General features: G+C 39.5%; 1 protein-coding gene across 4 annotated transcripts in view; it reads right to left on the bottom strand.

Annotated features, from left to right (window-relative positions):
- Window positions 1-206: 206 nt before the first annotated feature.
- epc1a (enhancer of polycomb homolog 1 a) overlaps window positions 207-14,460 on the bottom strand; it is a 40,620-nt gene continuing 26,366 nt past the window's right edge. For all 4 annotated transcript variants that reach the window (XM_079596389.1, XM_079596391.1, XM_079596388.1 and 1 more), the window contains 12 exons: window positions 11,922-12,067; window positions 10,027-10,233; window positions 8,320-8,468; window positions 7,516-7,663; window positions 7,175-7,333; window positions 6,348-6,437; window positions 5,805-5,953; window positions 5,351-5,721; window positions 4,029-4,135; window positions 3,810-3,948; window positions 3,393-3,723; window positions 207-1,866 (listed from right to left, as the gene is read on the bottom strand). In XM_079596389.1, the coding sequence (XP_079452515.1) occupies window positions 1,794-1,866; window positions 3,393-3,723; window positions 3,810-3,948; window positions 4,029-4,135; window positions 5,351-5,721; window positions 5,805-5,953; window positions 6,348-6,437; window positions 7,175-7,333; window positions 7,516-7,663; window positions 8,320-8,468; window positions 10,027-10,233; window positions 11,922-12,067 (2,069 nt within the window). In that variant the 3' untranslated portion in view covers window positions 207-1,793. The remainder of the gene's footprint in view (window positions 1,867-3,392; window positions 3,724-3,809; window positions 3,949-4,028; window positions 4,136-5,350; window positions 5,722-5,804; window positions 5,954-6,347; window positions 6,438-7,174; window positions 7,334-7,515; window positions 7,664-8,319; window positions 8,469-10,026; window positions 10,234-11,921; window positions 12,068-14,460) is intronic.

Consider the following 14,460-nt stretch of genomic DNA (forward strand, 5'->3'; position numbering starts at 1 on the left):
ACGAGTCCCTCAGTTATCATCAGTGAAAAGATGAATCTCAATCAGTGTCATTGTTGAAAAGGGTTCTAATATGCAGAAGATGCTGGAAAACCAAAGAATGTGCGGGACCTGGAGAACAGTGGGAGGATTGCTCAAGACAAACATGGCACTCATGAACAGTATTGAATACTATTGTCCATCCATACACTTACTCACACAGTAAAAAGACAACTCATTAGTTCACATATAACCTGGGCTTTATTGTCTGATTCATGTTTGAATTGTCACATATCTTTTTTTTTCTTCACTTATTCAATAATATTTTTTCTTTTTAATATTTTCCATATTTTCTCATTTTTTTGCCTCCATCCAGATCAGACTAGAAACCCCTGGAGGAAGATAATTCAGTTCAGCCAGTGGACTGGGCATCGGAGATCCGAGCTCCGGACAAGTGTGTACCGCAGGCACTGCGGCCTTGACCCGGAGCATCCTCTTCACGGAAGAGACTGAGCAGGACGTTCCCAAAGGAAGGCACAACCTTTAACTTGTGGTTTTTGTCAGGCCTTGAAGTAGTCCAGAGTCTGCAGGATTAATGCGTTTAGAGGAGAAGGCCAAGGAGATGACGTTAGTTTGGCATCCACCTCTTTTGCTCCTTGGTCTTGCGTCATAAACCGGAATGATGACTCGGATGCAGCCGCGTCGGGCGCTTATCGGCCGCTGCGCGTGACGTTTAGCAACAAAGAATGAAGTCTTCCATTAAAGAAGCGCAAAAGACGCTTCACCACAAGAAAACAAAATGCAAAACAAGATACAAAAATAACTCTGTTGTACAAAGAAATAAAAACGGGGACAAACCAAACAGTTTCCATCGTATGAAAAAGGAACTGAATTTATACAAAAAGCAGCAATAAATCAACTAAAAAAACAATTCAAAACAATAGTGCTTAGTTGACCCGGAAGCCTTGGAAGCTCCCAAAGTGAAGACTTCATCCCTTGTCTTTTTGTTATTATTTGGGATGATAAAAATGGAAGATTCCTATAACCACCCCCCAAAATTTTGATTTGCCCTCCCAATAAACCCTGAACCTACAGGGCGTCAATCCCCCACATGTCCCATCCCTCGCAGAAGAAGAGGGGAAAATGAATAAAAAATAAAAAACGATTGGGGGGAATGGCATGACACCATTAACGTTCAATCCGATTCACAGTGTGAACCAGTCGAAACGGGGAAATTCAGGAATTGACAGCTACCTAAACACTTACAACACCGCAGGAAACAACTGAGGGGCACAGTGTACGAAAAACTAAAGAAAATAACAAACATAATGAACAAATCATTGTAAACACAGCACAATAAATAGGTAGAACAGCAGGTTTCCTCACCATGCACGATTATTCACACACTCACTTTTACCTGACCTCACGGTTCACTCACACACTCCCCCCTCATTCGCTTTTTTCTCTTTTTGATTCCCCAAGTGCAAAACATCACAACTCAACAGTTCTGTATTCAAGTAGCGTATATACAAGGGTGGTGGTGGTGGGCTTCTACAAATATGTAGTTCTGTACATTGAATATTAGCCATATTCTTAATTTACACATCTCTTTTCTTAACAGAAACAGCATATGTTCAAAACTAAAAAAAGGGGTGAAAACAAAGAAAAACAAGAGACGAAATTGTGTCACGTTCAGACAGTTGTTGTGGAAACCCGCTGTCCTTTTGCTTCCCCAAACCCAATTGGTGCACAGCACCAGAAGACTGGACTGGGCATGAAAAAAAAAAAAAAATGAAAAAAAGAACGCCACCCAGTCACTACGTCACCTCCATGGCCACTGTGTTCTCTGCTATACTGTTGAGGGACTGCTTTTCCTGCTCGTGATTCTCCCTGCAAACAAACAGGAAAACGGATCAATAACACTGGTAAATGATCAAATAAAACATGACTAATGTACTTGCTTAACGCGACATTTCCAACATTGCGCCCATGTAAACATGAGAAAGCAGAAAAGCAAGAAGAGTTTAGATTTTGGAAAACAATGACCTTTTAAAATGTATTGCATAATAAAAAATAAAAAACATCATGTGACCATTATGGGATCTAAACAAAGTCTCTTTTTCCGGAGGTCACATTTTTGCAGCCGCAGACGTTATCAAGGCCGTCTCATTTCAGAAAAATAACCATTTTAAAATTGAGTGTTATTTCTTGTGAAGTGTACATTGTTGTCATTTCTTTATGACTTTGGAATGATAGTTATTTTACTGAAATGAGGCAGCCTCGAGGTGTGCGGCCGACAAATGCAACCCTGCGGAGGACACGGGTTTCGAGATGAGACACAGAGAGTTACTTTTAAGCCAAGGCAGTTCCCCTGGAGTACAGCTCCATTAAAGGAACACTCCGACTTTTTGGGACTTTATCCTATTCACCTTATCCCCCAGAGTTAGATAAATCCATACATACCTTTTTCATCTCCGTGTGTGCTATAAGTCTGTTTGACGCACCCACCGCTAGCCTAGCTTAGCACAAAGACTGGATGTAAATGGTTGCAGCTAGCATATTAATCCAAATAAGTGACAAAATAACGCAAACATTTTCCTATTTACATGTTGTGATTTGTATAGTCACAGAGTGTACAAAAAACAAAGTCAAATGAGACAGATATATTTTAACCGTATAAATACTGGGAACTATATTCTCTGAAGGCGAAGCACTGCTACTTGGGCGGAGTGATAACCGCAGCACCTGAGACGCGCCGTGGTGAGGAGCAGAGAGTTCGTTCAGAGCGCGTTTCAGGTGCGCTGCGGTTATCACTCCGCCCTATATTCAGGGGATATAGTTCCCAGTATTTATACGGTTAAAATATGTCTGTGTTTCATGTGACTTTGTTTTTTGCACACTCTGTGACTATATAAATCACAACATGTAAATAGGAAAATGTTTGCGTTATTTTGTCACTTATTTGGATTAGTATGCTAGCTGCAACCATTTACATCCAGTCTTTGTGCTAAGCTAGGCTAGCGGTGGGTGCGTCAAACAGACTTATAGCACGCACGGAGATGAAAAAGGTATGTATGAACTTATCTAACTCTGGGGGATACGTTGAATAGGCTAAAGTCCCAAAAAGTCGGAGTGTTCCTTTAAATCTGCTAAAATAGGGACATTTTACCATACATCTGAATCTTTAGTCAAGAGAAAAAAAAAAGGCTGCCATAGTGAGCATAGCAATTTCTCCCATTCATTGTGGACAGACAATTAGATTTACCATTTATGAATGTATTTTTTATTTACGGTTTATTTAAATTTAAAGCAAGCTTCCATTGGATTGTGTTGCTAAATATAGTGAGCAATCATTTTTTTAATTCGAACAAAAAGTCTACAAAAAGAAACTAAATTGCATGCATGTAATTCTTTACCCAGTGTTGACTTTGGGGAGCTGACAGTTGCTGGCGGCGGCGAGCTTCAAGGCAGCGGGTGGCACGTTGCTGAGACTTCTGGGAAGGTGTCGGGCATTCAGACTGGCGATAGAGGGCGTGGTGACGCTGAGGCGTAGGTTGTTGCCGATCAGGACCTGAGAGGTGGAGTTGGCTGTGTTGTTGCCTATAGGGTTATGGACCGTGTGGGCGGTGCTTGTGTTAGAGTTGCTAGTGGAGGAAAGGAAGGTGGGCGGCGCAGCGGTCGACGTTGGTTGGCTAGTGAGGACAGAAGCAGAGGACGTGGCGGAGATGCTCAACCCCTTGTAAACGCCTGTCAAAGAGAAAAGTATTAATTATAATGCATTTCAGGATGAGCAAATGCGAATGAAAGAGTTTACGCTCGTCCAAAACACAAACCTGAAGCTTGGACGACACCGTTGACTCCACCTCCTGTGCCGTCCTCTTTGACCTTTAGGGTCAAAAGCTGGTCAGAGGTCATGAGTGCAGAGGCGGCAAACTGGGCGCTGGCTGAGTCCAACGTCTTGGACACAAGAGACTGAGGGCACACCAGCAGATTGTTATATAAAGCATCACACTTTCAGACGTGAGTGACACTGGTGCTTCTGCGTTACACACCTGACTGGAGCCCGTGTCATTGGCCTGTTGTTGTATCTGCTCCAGCTGCTGTTTCTGCATAAGGGCCAGCTGTTCTTGATGCTGCTGATACTGCTCAGCTGTGAACGCTGGAACACACACACGTAAATATTAGACATCTGACATACAGAACCACAATACCACAGCATCTCTTGTTGAATGAAAGAGAAATATTAAGGAAAACACAATGATATTTGCAACACAGGGGTTGTGTTAGTTAGGGTTATGATGTTAATCGTAATATACGAATTTATATTTTATAAACAGAAATGCTGTCTAAGAGGTGGAGAAAGTCATTATATTTTGATGAAATAATACAAAGAAAAACATTTGTTTAGAATAAATGTGAACTGATGAATTCTGCAAATAAACTCCATTTCATATAAACTCTCAAGAATTGTTTTTGCAAACAATTTTACAAGATTTAAATGAAAGTTTGACCAATCAATATATTCTCATAATAATGCAGAGGAAAGAGAGGAAAACAAGTGAGCTGCAACCATGTCAATATAAATAAAAAAACGCAGCTGATCACTGGAGCATTACACAAATATGAAACCGGAGAATAGACTACGTAATTTGCAAACGCCGTGCTCTCTCCATCCTCTGAAAGAGTTTCATTTAATGCTGGACGCATTTAATGAGGTTTTATGAAAAGATGCAGCTGTGCTTCTGATGAACAGTTGCTTCTGGTTTATTGGTTTTCTTTTGACAATGAGGAGCCAACTGTCAACTGATTTGTCCTCATTTAAATATTTTGTAATAAAAAAATTATTGTCATTGCTTAAAGTGTTGGCAGACATTTATAGACTCTTAAGTAGAGTTAGGAATCAAGTTAAGAAGTTGCATTTAATAATAATAAAATAAAAAAACCTGAAATCAAATGGTTTATATAATATTTGGTTCTGTAAACAGCTCATAATCCCTTTGCTTTTTTAGTCAAATGTAGAGAAAACTACTAAAACACTGATAATGTTTGCCGGTGCCCAATTTAAGCTAATGCTAATAAGCTAATATGATAAAGGCTAACAATTAATTGTAGCAAATATGTACACAAAACTTCTGAAATTAAACTAGATAATATTGATGCGATATATATATCCCTGCTGAAAAGGGCACTGCCACTGAAGGGCCCAAAATAACATTCCCATGCATCGCTGGAGCAAACACTGATCTTTCTCAATAACAATAACCGTCAATCATGCAGAGTTTATTTCCAGTTTTCATTGACGATGATGAATTAAACATGAGCAAACAAACAGTTCCAGCACTTTGCATGCAGACTAGCGTTTGAGTTTACTCACCGACTGCAGGTGGTCCCATGCCCGCTGTTCTGCCCAGTGTACTGCCACCCGGCCCTGCGCCGCCCCTGACCAAACCCCTGAACGGTCTCCGGGACAGTGCATCCCCTGCGCCTGATTGGCTGGTTAGTGTCCGTGGTTTAAAGTGCCTCCAGCGGCACGTTTTGATGTTTCTGAGGATTTGCCTCAGGTCTGAATACGAAGTCTGAGAGGAAGAGGGTGCGGATTGTGATAAAGAGGATGTGTTGGTTGAGGTAACAGTCTGGAAAGTGGTTTCCGTATGGAGAGGAGAAGCAGGTAAAGAGAGGTCCGGCTCTGAGTCCAGACTTTGGAATAATCCGTTCAAATCCGAATAGGCCCGATCCAGAAGAAACCTGAGGAACAGATTAAATCCGATTAAGAAAACATGAAAAACAATTCAAGGAGTCCGAATGGGACTGAAAGAGACTTGACTGACCTGCCGCCCCGTCCCAGCCGTCGCCGTGCCAACCCGACACAGCGGCGGGGAATGGTGAGACTGGTGAGGGAGTAACGGAACCGCGGGTCACATGACGCTCCCTCCGTTTCCCCAGACCAGGGCCAGTCACCGCTCTGATCCAAACGGGCCTGCAGGAACAACAGAAACCAAACGAGAATGAACGTGACCTTCAAAACACAGAGGGAAAAGGGTTAAATAAAGCTGTAAAGTAAATACAATGCAGGGAATAAAGGATTGTGACTTGGTCAAAGTCTTAAAACTGCCTCAGTGTCAGTAAGGGTGTAAACATGGGCTCTGTTCCAATGCCTAGAGAGCCACCAATGTTGGCAGCATTTAAAGGGATCATCTATGTGAAGGGATTATCGCATTCTTGTTTGTTAACTTAGCAACTTTAGTGTTTACATGGCTATAACGCACATCAGGATACACTGTGGTGTAGAACAATAATGGAGAGGAAAGAGGAATGATGTGGAACAGAGGAAGTTCAAGGTATGAGATTTGAGGTCAGTGCTCGACACCTACAGCGTTATAAACACATCCTGCTTTCCGCCTGAAGGCAAACACTCCATCGGGCTCGTTCTCTTCCTCGGCCTCTGACGACCCAGAATGCATCTGCACAACGGGAACAGGATGTCTTTTATGCACAGATTGCATAAAAAAATGAAGTCCAAAGTTTACAAACCAACGCACAATTAATTTAGATGTAAAGTGCACAAATTTATGTGCAACCAGGTAAAATACAGGTACTTCACCGCTTAAAAGTTTGGGGTCGCTAAGGGTTTTCTTTAAAGAAATGAATCCTTTTATTTAGAAATAATGAATTAAATTGGTCAAAAGTAAAGACATTTACAGTAACAACATTTATAATGTAAGAAAAGATTGATTTCAAAATAATTCTGTTCATTTGACATTTCTATTCATCAAAGAATCCTAAAAAAAAGTATGTTTTCCACAAAAATATTACGGTAAGCAGCACAACTGTTTTCAACATTGATAATTAGAATTGTTTCAAATCAAGATATTAGAATGATTTCTGAAGGATCATGTGACACTGAAGACTGGAGTAATGATGCTGAAAATTCAGCTTTGAATCACAAGAATAAATTACATTTGAAAATATATTATTTTAAAGTGCAATATTTCTCACTATTACCGTTATACTGTATTTTTGATCAAATAAATTTAAGTCTTGGTGAACTTGAGAGATTTTTTCAAAACACAGACCCAAACTTTTGAACAGTAATGTAGTTCTGCCCCCAAATGATGCCATTGATTAAGCCATTGTAGGCGTTACAGTAATTAAAAACTTTACCTTTAAACTGTGATATATCTAGTCCCTGTGTGTGTACCTGTGAAAAGGGCTCGTCATCAGAACTGGGGAAGTCGTACTGGTTGAGGTCTTTGGGGTTAAACAGGGAGGGGCCAGTATGCAATGGGGCGGAGAGAGGCAGGATTTTGGGTTTCTTCTCGTACTTCCTCTTTGTTCTGACCACCTCTGTCTTTTCAGGCTGAAAGAAAGAGATATGGTGCATGTAAGTACATGTATTTTCCAGAATATAAGTCACATGAGCCCAAGGTTATTTGTATAGTGCATTTCCCACAAGCTGGTAGTTTCAGTTTTGCTTCAGTTTTGGTTTTCTCTCTCTCAACAATGCAGTTTTGACCCAGTGTGAAGACATGATGTACCCACCTTGTTCTTGTAGTCTTTGAAGTCCATGTGGTCCTGGTGGCGGTACTGACTGCTGCTGGAGAAGGGCATTATGGGAATCTTGTAAACAGGTTTTACCATAGCTAGTGCTTCTGCCATCACCTCTGAACCAAAGTCTGGCATGGTGTTCCTGGAGGGAAAGAGTGGACATTTAAAAAAACTAATTTTTGCAACTGGTGTTTTCAAACTGTTGAGAGGTATATTTACTACGGATGTCCCGATCAAACTTTTTTGTGCCCCCGATCTGAGTCATTGAATATCTGTCAATATCAAGTCCCAATCCAATACTTGTATTTTACTTAAACAGAGATGTGGCAAGGAGTTTCAAAAAAGCTAATAAAAAAAAAGAAGCTTAATCTGCCCGGATACCGATCCTTGATATCGTCTTGGGACATCCCTGATATTTACATATGCATTACAAATTTCCCAACAGATCTCAGTGATTAAAGATGACAAATGAATAATGGAGCCTGATCATGTGCCCTTTATGAACAAGCAAGGTGATGCATAATCGCTTTTTTAGCCATTAAAAACAAGCCCCTTAATTAGGGTATGCAATGATGCCTAAGCCAATTAAAAATACATGATCCGTTCTCATTATGCATGAATGCACACACAGTAAAACACAATTACAGAAGCAATTAAGGAAAATTCTAGAGTCAAGCAGGTTAGGCATATTAAAACACAAAGCAAAGTTAAGCTCAATCATGTACATTCATCACAACAAACACATGCACTCGACACCACTGATAACACTTTCGCAGCTCTGAGAGTTTGTCCACGTACCTCTTTTCCACAACCTCCAATGTGAGGTGAAGCAGTTCTCGTTTGCTCTTTTCTCGCTTCTTGATCATCTCCAAGATGGTGACGGCTCGACTCAGGTCCCTTCTTAATTTGAGCATCTTCTCATAAGACGCCTCGTCATTCTTACGGTTCTGGGGAGTCATGGCGGAAAAATGAGTACACTTCATATTAACAACTGCTATTTAGAGGCATTAATTGCATAAGAACACATAGAAACTGAAGTCACTGATTTATAAAACTTTAACCGTTGATTTATATCGAATTGAAGTCTCGACAATCAAAATTGTCAAAATTACTGTTGTTGACATCAATACATTTTCAATTTCACAATTCTTTACATCAATTTAAAGAGCACAGAAAAATAACGGTCCCGTTTACACCTGGTCACTTCATGAATTTTTACTGATCTGAATATTTAGTCTCACTACCTTGAACAAAGATGACCGTGTTGAGCTTCAGGATCTGATGCTAAATTTTCAGTTTCATTTGCGGCAGTAATGCGCGTCGGCTTAATGGCGAGAGAGTCAGCAACTCATCTCCAACGGGCCAAATTTGTGGCAAATGTGATGTTGCAGTACCAGGCGTGTACCAACACACTCACACATTTACTTTTTTACCATTTTGGGAGGAGTAAAATTGACATGTGCCTTCAAAAGTTCGATCCAGTTTCGATTGGAATGAGTCTCAAACCACCTCATGAAGAGGTTTGACTGAGTGATCAGATTTAAATCGGTCTCTAAAGCATTTTGGAGGGCATTTACACACATCGAACACATGAAGTGACCAGGTGTGTAAAAGGGTGTTTTGAGCACAACTGTTTAAAGCAATTATTCTGTTAAACAGTCAGTAATAAAATAAAGAAAGCAAAACAATAGAAACAAGGACATAAATGAAAAAAAAAAAGTATGAATCAGGTAAAAAGCGGTTGGCAGTTTCAATTTTTCAAGCAGTAAAAATAAATAAAATAAAAGTAAATATATATAAAATTTGCAGTAAAAAATAAAATAAAATAAAAAGTAAAACAAGACATCAACTCTTCCTGGAGATGACTCATTTATATAATACATGCACACATTTTAAAATTCGAATGTCATCCTAAAAAAAACTGATATTGTCACTACTATGTAAGAATCTTTTTTTTCCCAGTTCAGGGATGCTCAAATAATGGGAAAGTTTGATGAGAAAAGACAACACAGAAGGATGATCATCAACTAAATGCCTGATTGTTTAAGGCAAACTCCTACAAGTCATTATTATGAGACAGACTTCAAAAAGATAAAGGGCTCACAGAGCTATAGCTTTATAAAACAAGAACGTTTGTAAATGCATTAAATGTTTTCCATAGTCATTTAAAAAGCATGCAATGAAATGAAGCATGATATTAAAGTCTGTCTGGAACAGTCTGTTGTACTATAAAAGCACACTAAAATATTCAAACAGACTCCGTCTTCAGTTCACCCCACATGGCTGTCTAGCATTGACCAGTTAGTAGATGTTGTACCTACAAAATTGTGCGGACTTCAAGGAAAAAAGCTAAGTGTCAAATACGGCTCCTTTTAGGCCTGACAGGTCGATCAAAGTGACTGCTGTATTGAGTTGCTTTCATCTGTCCAGTCCGTTAGAGGATCAGCATTAAAGGATTAAGAATAAAACATCAATAGGGCCACAGCTGTGACTAGGATCGCTCACCTTTCTCGTCTGCATCTTCTCGGTCCTGCGCCTGAAGGCCACGTAGGGGTCACTGGTACTGGATCCGTCCCGCCTTTCCTGCTTGATAGTTGGGATGAGGGATCCATTTTTACTCAGTTTCCTCTTTCTGCTCCAGTACTCAAACACCTCTCTGATCAGATCGTCATCTTCCTTCAGTAAAAGCTTCGCTTCCTGTAGGGTCACCAGCTGTGGTACAGAAAAACGGAATTAATTAATAATAATAAAAAAAATGTAATGAATAAATATAACGACAGACCAATATAAATAAATATACACTACAGTTCAAAAGTTTGGGGTTAGTAAGATTAAGTAAAAACAGTAATACTGTGCATTACCATTGCAATAATTGGTTTTCTATTTGAATATATTATAAAAGTGTAATTTATTCCTGTGATGCAAAGCTGAAATTTCAGCATTACTTCAGTCTTCAGTGTCACATGGTCCATTAGAAATCATTCTAATATGTTGATTTGCTGCTCAAGAAACATTTCTCATTTCTTATTATCAATGTTATGCTCATCCAAATGTTTAATTTCTGTCATCATTTAATCAACCTTGTGTTGTTGCAAACCTATGAGTTTTTCTTCTGTTGAACACAAAATAAGATATTTTGTGTTCAACATAAAAAGTAAACAAAGATTTGGAACAACATAGGGGTGAGTAAATAATTAATATTTGAACAATCCCTTTAATATTTATGAAAACCTTTAAGGATTCTTTGTTGAATAGAAAATTCAAAAGAACAGCATTTATTTGAAATATAAATCTTTTGTAATAATGTGATCAATTTAATTAATCCGTGCTGAACAAAAAATAAATTCTGGAAAAAAGTTAAAGGGGTCGTAGTTCTGGTTTCGATGAAGCCCCTGCTTCCAAAATATAAAATGTGCTGTGATTGTTAGCTGGCCCAGTGGGATTGGCAGTGCTTAGCGAGTGTTCATGAAATGTCCCGCCTCTCCATAACTGCGAGTTCTGCTCTAGACTAGAGTAAATATAAAGGATGGCGGAAATTTCAAACCAGATTCAGACCCTGACAATGTTAAAAAAGGAGCACCCAGAAAGGATATATCATGCAAGGAGTTTGCAAGCACAGATTTCACAGGACGTTCACGAGTGGCATGTTTTTCTTGTACATTATAGGCATGATGTTATCCACCATTTAATCATGATATGTGTCAGAAAACTATGGTTTATACAAACAGTAACGATCACAAAAACATGGTTAATTTTCCTAAGGGGCAGTGAACAGCCTTAATAAAGATATAGTAAACAACACTAATGTTGGCTAGCAGGCAAGTGTAGCAACAACATAAAACTTAGATCAGAACTGTTAATAGAAAACACAACTTAGATTTTCCAGACAAAGTAGAAACTGCTCCATTTCAGGAAAAGTTTTTGTGGATTATTTAAATAAGGAACATTATGACTTCATAAAGCCCAGGAAAATCGCGTTGTAAACGTCCAAACATTCGTTCGTTGTAGTTCTTGGAAAGTGGATTCTGATAAATAAAATATCTCCCTTTGGAGTGGACATTGAGCTTTGTAACCTTGCAGACCTTTTTAATGCTCAAACAGCAACATTATACACTACCTAAAGTTGAAAAAGTTAAACAATAGGACCCCTTTAATAACAAAATATATATTTTAAGATTATCAGCATTAGCTAACAACTGTTCGTCTTTTAAATGTTCTACTTCTATTTGGACTTCTAGTTTAAGGATTCCACACAGACATCCAGAATTCAGACAGAAAGGTTTAACAGAATCACTTCAGTTTTTAATTTAAAGTTTTGAGCGTCACTGTCTGAAATCCCCAAGGTTTTTTTATACTTTTATATGCAGTTCATATTGTAAGCGGTGAATCTTTTTAATAACCTGCTGTCCGCTTCCTTTCTCTAATCTGTCAATCATCTCCTCGAACTGCAGGGCCTCCACCTCCAGCTTCTTTTTCAGCTTATTCACAAAAACATCATCCTCCGAGTCCAAATCGTAGTCCGGCTGCTCCGTATCCAGACTGAAAGCTGTGGAGAGAGACACTGGAGGTTAAACAAGCTCAAACAAAGCTTTGGTCTCCTTTCTGATTTAAGCTTTAAGTTGATGTTCGTTTTAGGGATGCACCAAAATTTCACCTGCCGGAAATTCTCTTTTTTGGCCGAAACAGATAAAAAAGGCCGAAAATGTAAGCCAAAAATATGCCGCCCGCCCCTCAAGTGTTCGGTGATCAGGTTTCACACTCTCGCAAAGCATATTTTCATGAGCAGCTCCGCTTTTCCACTCTCCATTCCGTGTGTACCGTAAAACTTCAAATAATAGCCGAGTCCCAAATAGACGCCCATCTCTTTTACACGCCTGGTGTGTGGATACAGATTTGAATAAATAAAGGCCGGTCTCAAATAGAGGCCTGGTCTGTTTTTTAGTTTCGGGTTGTATTTAATCTTCTAAACCCCGTCAGATCGCCTGTTTAAGCCAGTTCTGTGGTGCAGATTGCGCACGCAAGACAGCATCTGAGCGGGAGCTGTTAGCGCAAGCAAGGCAGAGTTAGCGGCGGCCAGAGAAGGAGAAGTGAAGGAGAGCGACGAGGAGGAGGAATTCACCAATGAACTTGTAGACGAGGATTGCGGTGATGATGATAGTGAATAGGGTCATTTTTTATAACATAATTGCAGTTATTTTACAGGGTAGCCTTCATTCTTTCTTGTTGATGTGTTTCGGGCAACAAGTTCATAGGCTCGATGGAAATTACCGGTAACTAGTATTGTACAGCCAATGGCTGTCACATTGTTTTTTTATTTTTTTATGCTCCAATAATCTATAGGTTTATAGTTTTATATTAAATTCACATTTATTTGTCTCAAATCGTCGTTATGTATATACTGACTTCACCCTGTGCTGCAATATACATTTAGTTTTACATTCATTTACAGAAATCAGCCGGTGCAGTTCGGCGATTTGGGAAAATAAAAGCCTGGGCTATTCTTTGAAGTTTTTAAGGTATGTGGGCATGCGACGCTCTCTGCTCAATGTTGCGCTCCGTGTGCATGGTGTGCCCTGCTCTGTCGCTTACGGCCCAAACGCTCCACTCATGTACTGCTCACGCTCACTGGAAAAGCAAAGTCCACTAAAATAACCTGCCGAATGCCGATATGAAATTTCTCTGTAGTACATCTGTGTTTGCAATAGCCCTGTGCCGTTACATGGTATAGCCTTGCTGGGCAACGCTGGTAAAATGACGCTACCACTCGTTCACTGATCCACTCCCTGCCATCTGCTCACATGCTCTGACAATAATAGTTTTCTAGGACTATACTTTATTTTGATAATTAGGATAGTCAAAAAATAAATCTGTTATCCGAGTCTGTTGCATATAACTGAATGAAGAATAGTATATTGATATATAATATTTTTTTAATATAGGGTTGTGTTACTTTAAAAAAAAAAGTGTGGTTATTTTGTTGGCTTGTAGTTTTTTTTTCAGTTTCAGCAAAATTATTGCATTTAATTTAAAAGTCTAATAATATAATAATACACACATACAAAACATTTATTTAAAGGGGGGGTACAATGGTGTTTCATGTATTCAGAGTTGTTTACAGTGTTAAAGAGATGGATTCTCATGCTAATAATGGCCAAAGTTTGAAAAGTTATTTTGAACGAATAACAGAGAATTTCTGTGCTGAAAATCATACTTCCGGGTTGCAACACGTTTCGGCTGTTTTTTTTCTATCGTAGATCTAATGACGTAGCCCAGAGTGGAACTCATTATATGAGCATTGCTCTCGGAAAAGCGCGTTCATGCACACGTCGACCAGAGGAGAGAAAGACCGCGCTCATTGACGCGCTACTACCGGAAATCATCATCAGCAGCGCTAAATAGGAATGGTTGATGTCAAGAATGTCTCCAAAAAAGTGTGTTTTGGGATGTGAGGGAAAGTTTACCTTGTTCAGCTTCCCAAAGAACCCAGTGTTACTGGAACAGTGGATGCAGTTTGTATTTCCGGGACAGCAAAGGAGTGTGGCAAGTGCGGTTTTGTGTTCTGGTCATTTCAGTGACGAATGTTTTATTAACAAGGCCCAGGTCGTCGCTGGATTTGCAAACCGGTTGCAATTAAAACCTGGCGCGGTCCCAGTGATAAAACACCCCATTCATGTAAGTACAACGGTATGACTCTATAGCTCCGCCCACGCCCAGAATCAAGGACCTCGGCTTTTACCGGATAGAATGTATTTTTTTATTATAAATATGATGAAACTAAAGACTTTTTGGAGATATGAAGGACGCACTATTACTCTATAGGTACTCAAGATTAACATGATATTGACTGAAACTAAGTATTTTACCCCCCCTTTAAGATAATTTTTTTATAATTACCGGTTTCGGCCAAGCGCATCCAGAATTTTCTTTTCGGTGCATCCC

This window comes from Phoxinus phoxinus, assembly GCF_949152265.1.
Source record: "Phoxinus phoxinus genome assembly, chromosome: 21".
NCBI classification, from domain to species: Eukaryota; Metazoa; Chordata; class Actinopteri; order Cypriniformes; family Leuciscidae; genus Phoxinus; species Phoxinus phoxinus.